This window comes from Engraulis encrasicolus, chromosome 17 (genome assembly GCF_034702125.1).
Source record: "Engraulis encrasicolus isolate BLACKSEA-1 chromosome 17, IST_EnEncr_1.0, whole genome shotgun sequence".
In the NCBI taxonomy this organism is placed as follows: Eukaryota; Metazoa; Chordata; class Actinopteri; order Clupeiformes; family Engraulidae; genus Engraulis; species Engraulis encrasicolus.
Genome location: NC_085873.1, coordinates 25,264,100 through 25,279,665, shown reverse-complemented (window position 1 = coordinate 25,279,665; position 15,566 = coordinate 25,264,100). Strand labels below are relative to the sequence as shown.

Sequence of the window (15,566 nt, the reverse complement as noted above, 5' to 3'; positions counted from 1 at the left end):
TCACTTGATGTAAATGTTTATAGAAACAGATCTTTGTGTAGTCTTCAGTTTAATGTCTACTCTTCACAAGCCTAATCGAACCTCTGGTTTATAATGATACGCAATGATATGAGCAATGTTGTCGGCAACATCACACAACCACACGGTGGCGCAAGATGACTGACAAAATGTAGTTCCTCTGCACCCGTCTGTAGGCCTACTTCATTATCAGTGGTGAGTGAATCTGTATATTGTACATTTACATTACTTGTTCACACTGTCAAGTAATGTAAACGTACAATAGCCTAGTGAAGGCATAAACAACAGGCCTACTTGCAACAAGTGCATGTATGCACCATTGGCTAGTGTGTGTGTGTGTGTGTGTGTGTGTGTGTGTGTGTGTGTGTGTGTGTGTGTGTGTGTGTGTGTGTGTGTGTGTGTGTGTGTGTTTTAGAGAGAGAGAGAGAGACCTGTTTTATGTTTTCCATATTGTACACTGGATCGGTTCTAGACAGGCCTGGCTGAACAGCCAATTACTTAAAATACTAATTTCTAACCTCAACATGATACATTTTTATACATTATATATAGATAACAGTAAAATGTATTTCTTTTGCCAAATTATGTGCTCCCCTGAAAAAAACACTGGCCCCACCTCCATGGTAATTTTGGTCTAGAACCTCAACTGATTATACAGACACACATACGGCAGCAAATCAGCAGGACCACAAAGACTTTATTACAAAATTACATAACATTCATTTCTGTAATTGCTACAAACCATGAAAGTGCGCCTCCAACCCAACACTTCATTCCAGCTGTTGGGGGTGGGGGGTGAGGGTGCAAACAGCGTAACGTTTGAACCAATAGATACATCTGTCAATTTGTGAAAGGTGAAAAGCAAGCATCACACACTATTTTGTGTAATGTAGAGTAGCCCGCTTTGCTTTGTTTGGTGTGTGTGTGTACGTGCGTCGTGTTTCCATTTTGATGGAAACACACACGCGTTCTCTCATAATACATTTTTAACCTTTTTTTTTAACTTAAATCCATGTGCCTCAGAGTTTTAGACCACCATTTATAGCAAGGAGCCTATTGACTCATCCTATTGATTTTAGGGGATAGTCAAACGTGAACAGAGAGGTGTCAAAAAAGTCAAAAAGTTTCAAAAGAAACAGTTTCCTTCCCACACAGCTAACTTATCTGAGTAATGAGTAGACCTGTGTAGTTGTCTTACAATCAGCTGAGAAGCTGTGGTAGTTGGATCAAAATTGTGGTGGATTCTTGTGAAAAACATTTTTGGTAACACAGTCTCTCATCTCTATCTACCTCATTCGATACAATTGAGTAAAACGTGTAACAGCTATGTATTATCATGTGCTGTACTTACACCAGAAATGTAATGTAACTTTTGACACCTCTGTACTACGTGAACTACAATAATAATAATTAAAAAAAACAAGCATCACACTCATCAGCTTCCTCCTCTTATCTGGAGCTTTTCGTCTTGCCGCCTCACTGCCATGTGCCACAGTAGCTCCACGGTTGTGAGTTTCACGTGACACACACACACACACACACACACACACACACACACACACACACACACACACACACACACACACACACACACACACACACACGTCTGGTCCTGTAGGATTCTGAATGTTCTCCGGCCTGGCACTTTGCCAACGCGATTGTTGTTTGAACAGCGATGGCAGCTCGCATCAAGGAGTCATGCTAAAATTGTATCATAGACTCGAATCCCATACCGAGAACGGTTTTGAACGAATTTGTTGGTGGATGAAACCATGCCTTTCCGAAAACGAATCCAACATGCGTTCTCCCAGATATCGTGAGTGGAGGTCACGAAGCTGTGCGGAACCACAGGCAGAGTCAGACTAGTATTAAAGTAGGCAAAAAAAAAAAAGAGTCAGGCTGATGCACCGCTAGTGGTAGCGCAGGTGGTAGAGGAGCCTGTTCAGCAACCAGAAGGTTGCACGTTCGAGCCCCGGTCTGCCTGACCCCCAGTGATGCGTCCTTGGGCAAGATACTTAACCCGGGTGGTACTCTGCATGGACACATTTGAGTGCTTGAAGGAGTGGAAAGGCGCTATATAAATGCAGTCCATTTACCATTTTACCATTTGCCTTCATCTGGCGTTCTTCGTCTTGCCACCCGGCTGCCAAGCGTAGGGGTGCTGGCGTGCGGCGTGGACGTGCGTGTGCATGTGGGCCTCCAGATAGCCGGCGTGGCTGAAGCGCCGTCCGCAGTGGCTGCAGGGGTGCGGACGCTTGTGGCACTGCAGGTGGACGCGCAGGTCGCCCGGGCGGCAGAAGGTCTGGTTGCACAGCTTGCAGCGGAGCTCGCGCTGTTGAGCCTGTGGCTGATCCTCCTCCCTTTCTACTTCTCTACCTAGGCAAAGCAAGACAAGAGAGTTTTTTTTTCTGCATGGTGCATTTGATAGACAGAGACAATGGTTATTTCTCAGTGTCCTAGCCTTGGTAGGATGAGTAACGGCCATTTTTCAAAGGTGTATCCAAATATTAATTACACTTGGAATTAGTTATTGGATAGTCTTCGGTGAAATCCATGAAAAATGGGCGTTACTCGTCATAAGCATACAGTACGACAATAAAAAGACAGACAAAATAAGAATGACATTACAATTACTATTAAAATGAAATCACAGAAAAAGTTAAAAATCATAATGTTAAAATGGTAACACTACAATAAAGGATGCATAAAAACACATTATAGAGACTTGAAACGTGATAAAAACATTATAAAGAATATAAAAAACGTATAAAGCTTATAAAGAATAATTAACCAAAGATGAACAAAACATTAACACGTTTTACTATTTACAAAGTTCTATTAATGCTTCATAAAATATCTACAAATAATATGTTCAAGATATTACAAACCTTTTAACAGAGTATTTATTATTAATTTACAAAAAAATGATAAGTGTTTGTTAAATAAAACGTACAGTAAAATAGTAACATAACACTTCCCACTCATTTACAAACATTTGTTAATGTTTTGTTCATTATTCGTTTTTATAATGCTTTTTATGCATCCTTATTATTAAGTGTTAGGCCTACCATTAAAATCAGTTAAGTTAAAATCATTTAAGGTAAGCATCTGAGAACAGATTTCTTCTTTCTTCCATTCTTAGTACCTGGAGGATAGTGAAGCTGAGGATGTTGTGGATGATGCTGAGGATGTGGATGCTGCTGGTTCTGGTGGTAAGGCTGAGCCCGCTCATGGACCCACGTAGCCAAAGTATGAGCCCTGTCGAAGGGGAGCGACCCCGCAAAGGCATTGGCCCCATCTGGTAAGCTTAATTCCACTGAGGCCGTCTGATGATGCATCTCCTCCAGCTGGGGATCAGTCTGCTCCTGCTTAACGCCCTGCTGCTGCAGAGAGCACGGCTCTATGGGGGACTCCGAGTGGACGTGGGGGTCACCATGCTCCTGTTTGACCTGCTGTAGACGGCCTCGCATGGGGGAGTCCGGGTCACTACCCAGGGAGTCACTCTGCTGCTGCAGCTGCTGCCTCACATGAGGGTCCATCAGGGAGTCCGATTCCGAGTCGGTACCCATACCAGACTCGTCCTGGTTGTTGTGGTGGTGGTTAAACAGCTGGCCCTGGGACAGTGATGCCGCCCCCTGCTGACCGGAGGGGGAGTAGTCCAGGGAGACCAGGTCCTGTTCCACTTTGACGATGCTGATGTCAATTGGCGTGGCCATGTCGAGCTGAGGGGACGACGTGTCCGGTTGGTGGTGACGATGACGGTGGTGGTGGTGGTGGTGGTGAAGGTGGTCCTTCTTTGGGAGAATTTTAAAGGATAGAAGAAAGGCTTTTAACGTCACGATTCATATGTGCAATTGACACTAAACAAGTTCACAATGAAATTGAAAGCACTGGACAATAAAGGGATATACTGTACAACACAGTGGGCTATTTACAAAAAGTATAAAAACAGGGCAGGGGGTTATTTAATTATTTACAGTATGGATTAGAATAGAATAAAAAAAACTACTAGTGCAAAAGAGAATACACACACACACACACACACACAACCAAACACACAACCAAACACACAAACACACAAACACACACACACACACACACACACACACACACACACACACACACACACACACACACACAAACACACAAACACACACACACACACACACGTCCATTGACTATAAATCATCCAGATTATTGCACAAGATGTCATATTCAGCTACTGCAGTTGAGGTGGCCCTGGGCTGGCTGGGTCATTCACTTACAAGCTTACTGGGGGAAACCATCATGTCCCCAAGGTGTCCCAAGCCGTCCTGGCTGACGGCAGTCGGCGACGGCGAATGAGGAGGAGTCGTGTTGTGCCCTGTGGTGTTGCGCTCCGTGTCCGCCTCCGAGGCCACGCCGGACAGAGATTCCTCCGTGTCAGTGCCGTTGGTGAACATGCACAGTTCTGCGCTGACGGCGTACTCTACGTTAGAGTCTCCCAGAGGTGAAAGGCGGCTGTTCGGCTGATCTGCGCTCTGCGTTGTTCTGGACTGCACCCTCGGTTCCGTCTTGCATGATGTCTCAGGTGGTCTTCGCGGGTCGCCGCTGACTGATTGGCTCGTCTGAGTCGAAGAATTTGTTCTCGAGTCTCTTGCCACTGTGAAAAACAAAAGATTATTGAAGGAAGTGCTGACAGTGAGGCTGACAAGCTGAGTGCAGGGGTGCACAGATGCAGCTCCCTATCTTAATGAGGGGTCATTCCATGTCAATTCACACGCCTTCCCCACATGACCCTCTCTGATTTGCCCGATATCTCACATACAGGTACCTTTTAATGTCAATTGAAAGAATACCAAGTATTAGCACCCTACGTATAACGGTTGTGGAGATGAAGCCCTCCAAAGTGTGGGTGCCACGCCCACTTTTCAAGCCTGTGAATTGCATTCAAAATTTACAAGCAGATTTTGACACCTCTAGTTTTAGTTTGAAGGAAGATACAGGCCTAAAAATCACCATGGCCCCTCATTATGACCCTGTCTACCAGATGATGTACAAGGCTGGGAGACGTGACGCCTTGTTTTTTCGTAACATTGGTTAAAAATCTACAAAACTGTTATTTTCCTTTAAAAAACAAATGTCAATGAAAGAAGATGTGGTACATTATGTTTCATATTAGTCTTAGATGAGAAGAAACATTTTTGTTAAGATTTATGTAAAGGTTTATATGTCAAATTTCCTGCGGTGTGACTGTAACATTAATGAAACAATATATAATAATATATATATAAATTAACCAACAACATTTTGAATAATATATGAAGCATTTGGCATGATTGCATAAATCTTAACTTTACATTAAGATATGTGAATGTGGAAAAAACTCAAGACAGTAATATTAACTACAAGTTCAATTTCGTAACACAAATTGCGTCCTGTGGGGTGACATGTATGTCAATGTTTGTGAATGGGCAGCTGCAAGGCCAACTACAAGGGTCTTAAAGACTGGCTCCTAACCAGTCAGTACCTCAGTTATTGGAGAGTGCTGTGTAAGTTTAAGGTGACTCTTAACCTCTTAATATGTCTTCATATTGCAATCTTTCTGTCACGCAATGCTTAGGTTCATTTTATGGTGTCCTGTGGTGTGACTGCTCTTATAGGAGGAAAAAAAAGTTTTTTTATTAATGAAAACACATATTAAGATTAAACACAATATAATTATCAAGTTAGCATGAGCTCAGATGTCAGTCATGCATACAAAAGGATTAAAATGGCCATAATTCAGTGAATTCCCTGTGGTGTGACTCCATTTTCCTGCGGTGTGACATGCCTATGCTATGTGTTGATGCAGGACACATTTTCCCAAAAATGGCAAAAATAAGGTGAAATTCCACAGACCACTAAGTGCTTTATTTTTTTCTATTTTTTTTCCAATTTTTATCCATCATTTTTTTCAGGAATTTGAAAAACTTTTTTTTTTTTTGCGTTACGCCCTTAAACGTCAACCACCCACAAATAGCATGCCTTGATTATGTTTGGCTATATTAAGCCTTAAAAATTGAATTTGTGAAAAGCGTGATGAAGAGTCTTGCCATTTTGGGGTTCCAGATCTTGGAAACCATGTATGCCTTGGGAGTTATAATTGATTTTCCATCATATTTGGGAACTGAACATTTTTAGGCCTGTATTTTCCTTCAAACTAAAACCAGAGGTATCAAAATCTGCTTGTAAATTTTGTATGCAATTCACAGGCTTGAAAAGTGGGCATGGCATCCCAACTTTGGAGGGCTTCATCCCCGCAACCGTTGGACGTAGGGTGCTAATACTTGGTATTCTTTCAATTGACATCAAAAGGTACCTGTATGTGAGATATCGCCTTAATCGGAGAGGGTCACCTGGGGAGATTCTAGGGAATCATGTGAATTGACATGGAATGACCCTGAGTTAAACTGATTACATTAGATGATTTGAGCCGTGCATGTAAACCGATTAAACGAAGAAACTGCTCATGTTAACAGTTCCCTCGAATTCTTATAAACCGATTATATGTAATCTGTTTAAATGAAAAGCACAAACATGGCTAATGCCATGGAAATGAGGGAGGTTGGTCTAGGTATGTGTTGTATGTGGGGGTGGTGTGTGCATAGCATGTTGTGCATAGCTGGATAATATGGGGGTGCTGCATGTACATGGTGTATTGGAAGAAAACACATAGTAGTATTCATATACTGCATGTATGCTGTGTGGCGTGGGTTGCAAACATCTGATATCTCCATGCCAGGAAGAACCGACTGTTTTGTGTGAAAATGACCATCCCTATGTGACAATAAAGACCATCTTGTCCAGCTGGTTCAGTGAAATGACTGGAACAAAACGTGTAACAGCAGCCTACTTTCACTTTATGAACCTGAGATCAATAAATCTGTTTACTATATTCATGAATCAAAGATGGAGAGATTCATAATCACAAAGCTTGGATATTCATAATCACAGCACGTGAACAGCATGACACGTCTGCAAAAACAGCATGCTGTAGGCCTACTACCAAAAGAAAGGGGTGGACGGAGTACGGTCAAGTTATAACAACTACTGACATTCTCAGCCACAGCATGTCAACAGCATTACACACATGAAGTGCACAAAATGCTGCAGAAGAAGTCTGGAAAATCTAGAATCAACTGTTAACGCCCAACTGACATTCTGCAAAATATGAATGCATTAACAACGGTTATTGATATTGTGGACGACTCACATTCTCGTTCGAACCTCTGCTGCAGCTCCTGCAGTTTTCTCTGAAGTATGTCGTTCTCCCTCTGCGTCCTTGCTGTCTTCTCCTGGTACTCCGACACGGTGTCCTTTACCACCTCCAGAACCTCTTCCACTGCGGCAGTCAACAGCCTCGACACCCGTGCGTTCAACCTTTCGATTTTAGACATTTTGCGATTTACTAACGATGATCAATAGAGGGAAACACTCTGAGGGAAAGGGGGATCTAAATGGAAGAACACCACAGCTTGTTGACGGCTAAAAGTCAAGCCCGAACGCTAGGGGAAAACTCCTGTAAAGCTTCGAACATTACTGAACTAGGGTGGAGATGTAAAGAGATGATAAGAGATGATACGAGACAAAAGAGGCGAGCACAGCTCTGACACCGCTTTTTAGCCTGGGCAAATTAGATTTATCCTCTTTGAGATGATGATTTCCCCCTTACTTCCCTTGTAAACAGATGTCACTTCCGGGAGCGATTGTATCAACATAAAAGTTCGATATAGATAACACATTAGTTGTATTTTTGTGTAGGTCTAGCTACACTAACGTTCAAGTTTCAACATGTTGAACTATTTCAGGCAATTTTTTTAGTAACAGACGTTACAGCCTGTAATTACTGTATACACAGTACATGTTTCATAAAGGCCTTGTGAAAAAAGGTTGTTTTTTTGTGACTGCCTTCTGTAAAAAGCATTCACTTATACAATAACTTCCAATTATTTATTTATTAATTAAATGATTAAATCCTAGGGTAGCATTAATGGTTGCACCTCCTCGGCAAAAAATAATAATAAATGAATAAATAACAAAAGCGCTTACATTTCTGATTTCACCACAAGGTGGTGTAAGACGACTGTCCAAAAATGTAACTCATCCACCTGTTAATGCTAAATAGATTTTTTTTTTCATTTCAAGCTGTTAAGTGTACAAATAAGTACCGGTAATATAGCTTTAACTTGGTGGATATCAGCACATCACTATTTTTTCCAACACTTGTTAGGCCTTACCAAAGTTTGTGTGTGCATAGTAACACATTAGTTAGGCTGTTGCAATACCATCCATTACATTACTGTCACACATTTGTAGTCCTATCAATTATTGCACATCTCCGTCTGGCTTAGGCCTACAGTATGTGATGTGAATTAGGCTACTATAGGCTAATGCAATAGATTATTGCAACATATAATGTAGTGTGTGCGTGTGTGTGTGTGTGTGTGGGGGGGGGGGTGTTGCTGGTTGTATGCGTGCGAGGTTGCATGCGCAATTTAAGGCACACAGCAAGCATTTCGTCGGGCTAGCAGTGTTATTTTAGCTATAAAACTACAGTGCAATTATGAAAGGGTACTTAACGGTACTAATACTAGACTGTTACTGAAATTCAATTATAGCTAAAATATAGTAGCGTGCTGTGATACATTATACAGCTGTAGTTCATATTGGGTGTAAAATAACAATTAGGCCTATTGCACATCTAATCTGGCTTACAGCATGGGATGTGAATTACTGTAGGCTAATGCAACAGATTATAACAGCCCAACTGGGAAACTCCAACTCCCATTGTCATTGTGACACAGCACACAAGTGTTCACTGCACACTGCACACAACAAAATTGCATTTATGCCTCATCCGTGCAAGGGTGCAGCCCCCAATGGCGCCCCAAGGGAGCAGTGTAGCGGGACGGTATGCTCAGGGTACCTCAGTCATGGAGGAGGACGGGGGAGAGCACTGGTTAATTACTTCCCCCATCAACCTTTGGGATACAAGTCAGACACCCTAACTGCTTACCCATGACTGCCCGGTTGCATGCACAATTTAAGGCACACAGCAAGCATATTGTCGGGCTAACAATGTTATATTTTAGCTATAAAACTACTGTGCAATTATTAAAGGGTACTTAATGGTATAATACTGTGTCTCTAGACTGTCATTGAAATTCAATTGTAGTCAAAGTAGTATGCTGTGATACATTATACAGCTGTAGTTGATGTTTGGTGTAAAATAACAGTAGAGGGCAGGTAACCAGAATTGCCTGTAGCATGTTATTTTACAGTTTAGTTCTTGTTATAGCCTATTAGTCTGGGCTCATGTAAAGAAGACACTCATCGACTACCGCAGAAGATTAGCAGCACCACACACATACTTTAATTGTTATAAAATGAGGTGACATTCATTGCTGCAATTGCCTCAAACCACCAGTGTATCCCTCCAATTCTTTCATCCCACCTTCAGGAGGAAAAAAGCAAAACTGACCAAAAGGGTTAGGTGAGAAAAACAAACATCACCACCAAGAAATCAGAGGCTGCTCCATCCTCTGAGGATTGGTGTTTTTTACGACTAGAAAAAGTTTCAGGATTTTTTTTTTTCTGCCAGAAATTGTCACAAGATCACCAAAGGACAAAAAACACCATAGAACCTTCCACAGACTGCACTAGCAAAACTAGCATTGGCATTATAGTAAACAGCATATTAGCATGCTTCACAGAGAAACGCATGCTTGGTTTCATACTCAGAGAGGCATAGACTTTGGATTAATAGATTTAAGAAGTCAGCAAAAACACAGTCATTTTCATCATTATTATGTTTCCATCATCATCATCATCATCATAACAAGAACAGAAACGTCAATAGAAATAAAAGTCAAAAGAAAACACAATAACAAGTTTGCATTCATAGTTACATCCTTATGCAGGAAGGGGGAAATAAGTCTTTGAGCAGTTTGGGTTAGCATTCCTCATAACGTATAGTTGCAGACACTGCACATGGCTCCTTGTGAGAGTCAGTACGCTTTAGAATAATCAAAGTCATCCAGTAGGAGCTGGATCCCACTCCCATGTACAACCGTAGGTTGGTTCTTACTCATCTACAAAACATTTGCAAATGTTTTATTTATAATTAGTTCATTAACAAATATTAATAAAGTCTTAAATGATAAAGTCTTTTAAGTGACCATTATTCTAAAGCGTTACCGAAGATTCCTCCATAGCATGGGTAGAGAAGGGTGCATGACACAATACGTTTTGTAGCACTAATGCAACAATTAGAGAGACAGGTATACTGGAGAGTAAACGACTGGCTTGCTGCACTTGAGATTTGTATTTTAAATCACCATAAAGAATATGGGTGTCAATAGATAATTCCATAGTGTTGGTGTGGGAGCAGCATGCAAAAACCATATGATTTGTAACGAAATTCAAGATACTCACTATTAGATAACTAGCCTGATCTTATCCTTACCTTGCTCTCGCCCATAGGTGTGCACAGATAGGGACGAAGTGGTGCTAAAGCACCTGCCCCTTTGCCCTACTGGCCAAAAAGTGCCTTTTTTGAAAGGTTTTTTTTTCATAATGTACTCTGGTCCATGTTGAGATGATCATCTACATGCTTCGCGATCAAAAGCATGTGACAACAATGCCCCGACTTAATCTTTAGTCTCTCGTCTTTAACTTACTGAGACAGATTCCATATGCCCCCAACACCCCCATCAGCACTTGCTCCCCAAAATGTCTGTGCACTCCACTGCTCTCGCCAGATGAATGTGGCTCAGCCCTGCTCCACACAAAGTTTTATCAAAAATCCTTGCGTGCGATTGGAGAAAACACTTGTCTGACATGTTTAACCACATATACGACAAAAACACAGTTGAAACTGCAGAATCAATCTCAATGAGTGAGTTCATGCGAGCCGCCATTGTTGTCTGAAACAACTGTTGATTCTCACTTATTTTTCCCCATACATTTAGACTTTGACTATGTAACAACTCTGACAATCCCGTTGTCTTGATTGGTCTGACTGCCTGGAAACAGGCCGAATACGAAAATCTGATCAGATCCAAAAGTAGCTCGCAAAAGATGAGCGGACACATACAGATCTAGCCAGGCTAAGTCATGCTGTACTAAAGTAACATTCCCTATACACTTAAAAAAAATTAATGAGGGTATGGTATCACAGTCTGTTAAATTAAATTACATTTTCTCGTCTTACTATCGACGCTTGGCTCACTATTGCTGCAACATATACATAAACCAAACAGCCTGGTGGTCTGCAGCTGGTCAGTTAGAATGCCAATTCTGAATGACGACTTTGCGATGCTATGTACAGAATATACTGTACACTGTGTAATATGTGTTAATTTCCAGAATGCATGCTGCCCATTCACAAATGCTAACTTTTCCACAAATATTTACCACCACCATCAACTTCAAAGTATTTATTATGACTGGAAAAATTGTGTACACGGGGGATCTTCTCAATTACCATTTTTAGCTGCAAAAATTAACTTTGGTCATACTAGTAAATATTAGTTTGTTATTTAGTAAATATTCATGAAAAGATTATATTTGGCAGTAGGCAGCACAATTTCAATGAGCAGCATTGTTGCAGTACCTACTCTGGCCACCATCCTCAGTGCACCTTTAAGTTTGGACATGATATAGGGTTATTTCTTAACACTCCATTGGTATGTTTAGTTATCTTAGCATGCACGTTCTAGTAGCACAAAAGTCCTGTATAGTGCTTGTAAACTTAAACTGGCGCTCAAGAATCTTGCTGATGGACAACAAGCGCCCAATATACCAGTGCCACGGATCACGAGGTGAACCTATTGCACTAGCTGTCATGTAGACTGTTTTTCATTTGCAGATTGCGAATCCCGTGTGCTCTGGACGCTGGACAGTTTGTTGTGGGGTTTTTGTGTGTTTTGTGTTGCACAACAGGTGTGTGCAGACTGGGAGAATAGGTGAACGTCTGTGTGCATGTTTGTTCCAACAAGTGGATTGCCAACACAAGCTGTGTTATTTCAGTGCCAATATTTTGTCGCCCCTTTCCAGTATGATACACTTGGAACTGTAGCAGGCTGCCCAGCAGGCAGCAGCAGGCGGGGCAACTCAAATTGCAAAATACAAAGGGCGTGTTTAGGCCGACAGAGAACGATGCCAATGCCATTCCCGCACCTAATCTTAAACCAACTGACGTGTTCATGGCAAAAATCTGAGCGTTAAGGAACCAGAAAGTTGGTTTGTGGTGTGAACAAAAAAATACAGTTTTTAACCATGCAAACCATGACGACAACGTAGATGTCGTAAAGCTCATCTGGGTAACACTTGGTCACATGAGATTAAGTACACAACCCAGTAAAATGCGAGTAGTTAGCCAGTTATCACTTTGATTCCGAATGCAACTAGTGCTGGAACGGGCACCAGCATCGTTCTGGTTGGTCTAAAAACAGCTAAAGAAGACACATAATCACAAACACCCACACACTGAGCCTAAGACCACTTGGAATTCATTGGAAGCATATTCAAATCAGAAGAAATAACCTTGTTATTGCAACCGAACATATTGCATCGAAACCACATCACAGGCATTTTATTCTATATTGGTTCAAAACTCTCTCGTGCATTTTTTGTGAGATTGTGATTGTTTTGCTGTGGCTACTTTGGGGGGGGGGATGATGGAACTACTCGTGGCTTTCAAAAACACATAGAGAACCGTAGTATTTCACAAAGGTGACCTACATGGATACATGGTGAAACTTAGGTGCAAATGTTTTGTGCAGGCATTTGTGCAGAAAAAGAAACATTTCTTCATTATTGGGGCCATCAACTTTAGTGTGCTTGAGATCCCTCAGTTATGTGCTTATGTGTCCATAGAGGAAGGAAGAAGGAAAACAAACTCTGAATGTATAAAGCAATAGAGAGAACAACAATGGCAAGAGTTTCAAAATGCAAACAGGAGTTGCAAAAATGACCTTCGACTGTCCTCTGTGTTGTTAAACCCATGTCTGTGTGACTTTTCTTCATCATGCTCTTTTTCTCAATGGATCAGGTCAAATCAGGACTTGACTGATTGACGGCAGCTGTTGACCAATTAAACGGCAGTCCCCTGACTGACTGACGGACTGACTGACTGACTGACTGACAGACAGGGTGTTGGGCTACTAGTAGAGAGAACATGGATTAGGGCTGCCCAGTTCACTCCTGTGCTGTGGATCCTGGAAGCTCATTGGTCAGTGTGTGCCAGCGCTCCACCTTCTGACCCTTGTTCTTCAGGCAGTCTATCCAATGCTGCAGAGCGTCTCCCTGTGATTGACAGCCAAAGGACACGCCCCCTGCAAGGGTGAGAAAGCAGTGAGAGTAACGTTAAGATGACAATTATCCAAAGGAGTCTAGTTGTAAGCAACACAAGACTTAGAGTTTTAGAGCTACTCAAGGCCAAACATGATCTGGTTGTTTATCTCAATTACAAGAGATTAATAAAGACTAATAAAGAGAACAGGATCAAATAATTATTGTTTATTATTTTATTCTTCTTTATTCTGTCTGTTTCACTGGTGTTGCGTTAGCAGTTGATGTGGTGCAGCACACGGATGCACCTTAACATGGCCGAGCAGCATTGCTCATGGGAACTTGGCTTCTGGTCTGGCCTGGGTCATTTCCCAGCCCTATAACCCCTTAAGACACTATCCCTGTTATAAATTAACTGTCACCAGAATGGCAATGACCAATGTCTGGTAAGGGACCACATTCTCACTTTCCCTATCTACCACTACTTTCCTGTCTCTTCACTGCCCTGTCAAAACACACACCCCCCCCTCAAAACACACACACACACACACACACACACACACACACACACACACACACACACACACACACACACACACACACACACACACACACACACACACACACACACACACACACACACACACACACACACAAAATCACACACAGCTTCTGAGTCAAGCAACAATCAAAGGTTTACTGGTCCAAGTCCACTTTCTCCACAAATGTCCTCTAGCAAGACTCATCCAATTTAAAATTCTTGTTATGGCTCAGTAGGTAGTGGCATTGCCCAAGAGTTAAAATGTCATCCGAACTATGTCAAAGTGTTCTTGAGCAAGAAAGACCCTGAAAACCGGTTGATTGGTACCTTGAAGGCTTTCACAGTCAGTGTGTGAACGGGAGAAGGACTTGCATTGCATTCAATGGAGAGTGCTCTGGGTTGCCTTGGCTATTGTGCCACATGTATGAATGTAGGCTACTACCGCAATAATCCATTTAGGCTACCATTTACCAAAGACTGTAGTAGGCTACATTCAGTGAAGAAGACTTTGGGTCCACTGCTAGATATACAGCATGAAAGTGCTACAATAATAAAAGCCAAGGCTGTGAGATTGACTGTTGCTGCCCTTGATAAGTCGACATGTGAATCCATTTACCATTCACCAACATCAATGCAGTGGAACGTAAGTACATTCAGTGGAGAACACTTTGGGCCCTCTGCGGAGTATCTGAATGTGCTACAGTAATCAAATTCCCTTAAAAAAAACCAAAAAAACCAAGGCTGTGTTATTTGATAAGTCGACAATAGCATCGCTCGCTCTGCCCACACTGCCTGCCGCTTCGCAGCAGATGCTTCTTAACCCTTAATAAAAAGGACTGAACTATCACAGAAGGCAACTTGTTGAACCAACAGGCAACTGAGAACCAATCAGTGTAGCATTCAGTAAGGCGCTTCAAACCACATAAAATAACCATAGTAAATTATTGAATTGAGTTGACATTAAAAAAATCGACTCAAAATGAAACTCACCAATGAAGTCGTTGCTCTTGCCAAGGTCGTAGTCCCACACGGTGACCTCCAGAGTTTTAGAGGTCAGCTCATTGAAAGTGATCTCGTAGAAGAACTCCTGTTGACACATACAGAGTTCAAGGGTCATAGGTCAAATTCGCTCACTCACAGCAAAAATGCCACCACACACACACACCACACACACACACAATTCACAACATGACTGTATGTATCATGGACACACATGTACACACATCCCCGCTTCCACGCCCGCACAAACGCACGCAAGCACACATGTGCTCACACACGCAAGCACACACACACACACACACACACACACACACACACACACACACACACACACACACACACACACACACACACACACACACACACACACATTCCTGAGGCCGCACACTATAGGGTTCAATGCACATTTTTATAATACATATGCGTATATCATATGCATGTATGTGTGCGTGTGCGTGTGCATTTGTGTGTGTGTGTGTGTGTGTGTGTGTGTGTGTGTGTGTGTGTGTGTGTGTGTGTGTGTGTGTGTGTGTGTGTGTGTGTGTGTGTGTGTGTCACATGTTCAAGTCTGCTGTAGGCTAAAGCTCCATCTACTGTATATGCCTACGACTGTTCGCATTACAGATGAATGCTTATGAACTGTAAAGGCTGTGTGTGTGTGTGCGTGTGCGTGTGCGTGTGATTGTGCGTGTGT

The 15,566-nt window shown here is 42.1% G+C and overlaps 2 protein-coding genes across 2 annotated transcripts in view; both read right to left on the bottom strand.

Moving 5' to 3' along the window:
- Nucleotides 1–695: 695 nt before the first annotated feature.
- On the bottom strand, nucleotides 696–7,700 carry LOC134467357 (zinc finger protein sens-like). Its single transcript, XM_063221258.1, has 4 exons — nucleotides 7,253–7,700; nucleotides 4,284–4,660; nucleotides 3,164–3,812; nucleotides 696–2,394 (listed from the first exon to the last, which is right to left on the bottom strand). The coding sequence occupies exons 1-4, from the start codon at nucleotides 7,434–7,436 to the stop codon at nucleotides 2,132–2,134; spliced, it is 1,473 nt and encodes a 490-aa protein (XP_063077328.1). The 5' UTR covers nucleotides 7,437–7,700; the 3' UTR covers nucleotides 696–2,131.
- A 4,871-nt stretch (nucleotides 7,701–12,571) lies between these two features.
- The window catches only part of LOC134467356 (double C2-like domain-containing protein alpha), a 57,164-nt gene continuing 54,169 nt past the window's right edge, over nucleotides 12,572–15,566 (bottom strand). The window contains exons 9-10 of the mRNA XM_063221257.1: nucleotides 14,864–14,960; nucleotides 12,572–13,376 (exon numbers count right to left, since the gene is read on the bottom strand). Of these exons, the coding sequence (XP_063077327.1) occupies nucleotides 13,240–13,376; nucleotides 14,864–14,960 (234 nt within the window). The 3' untranslated portion in view covers nucleotides 12,572–13,239. The remainder of the gene's footprint in view (nucleotides 13,377–14,863; nucleotides 14,961–15,566) is intronic.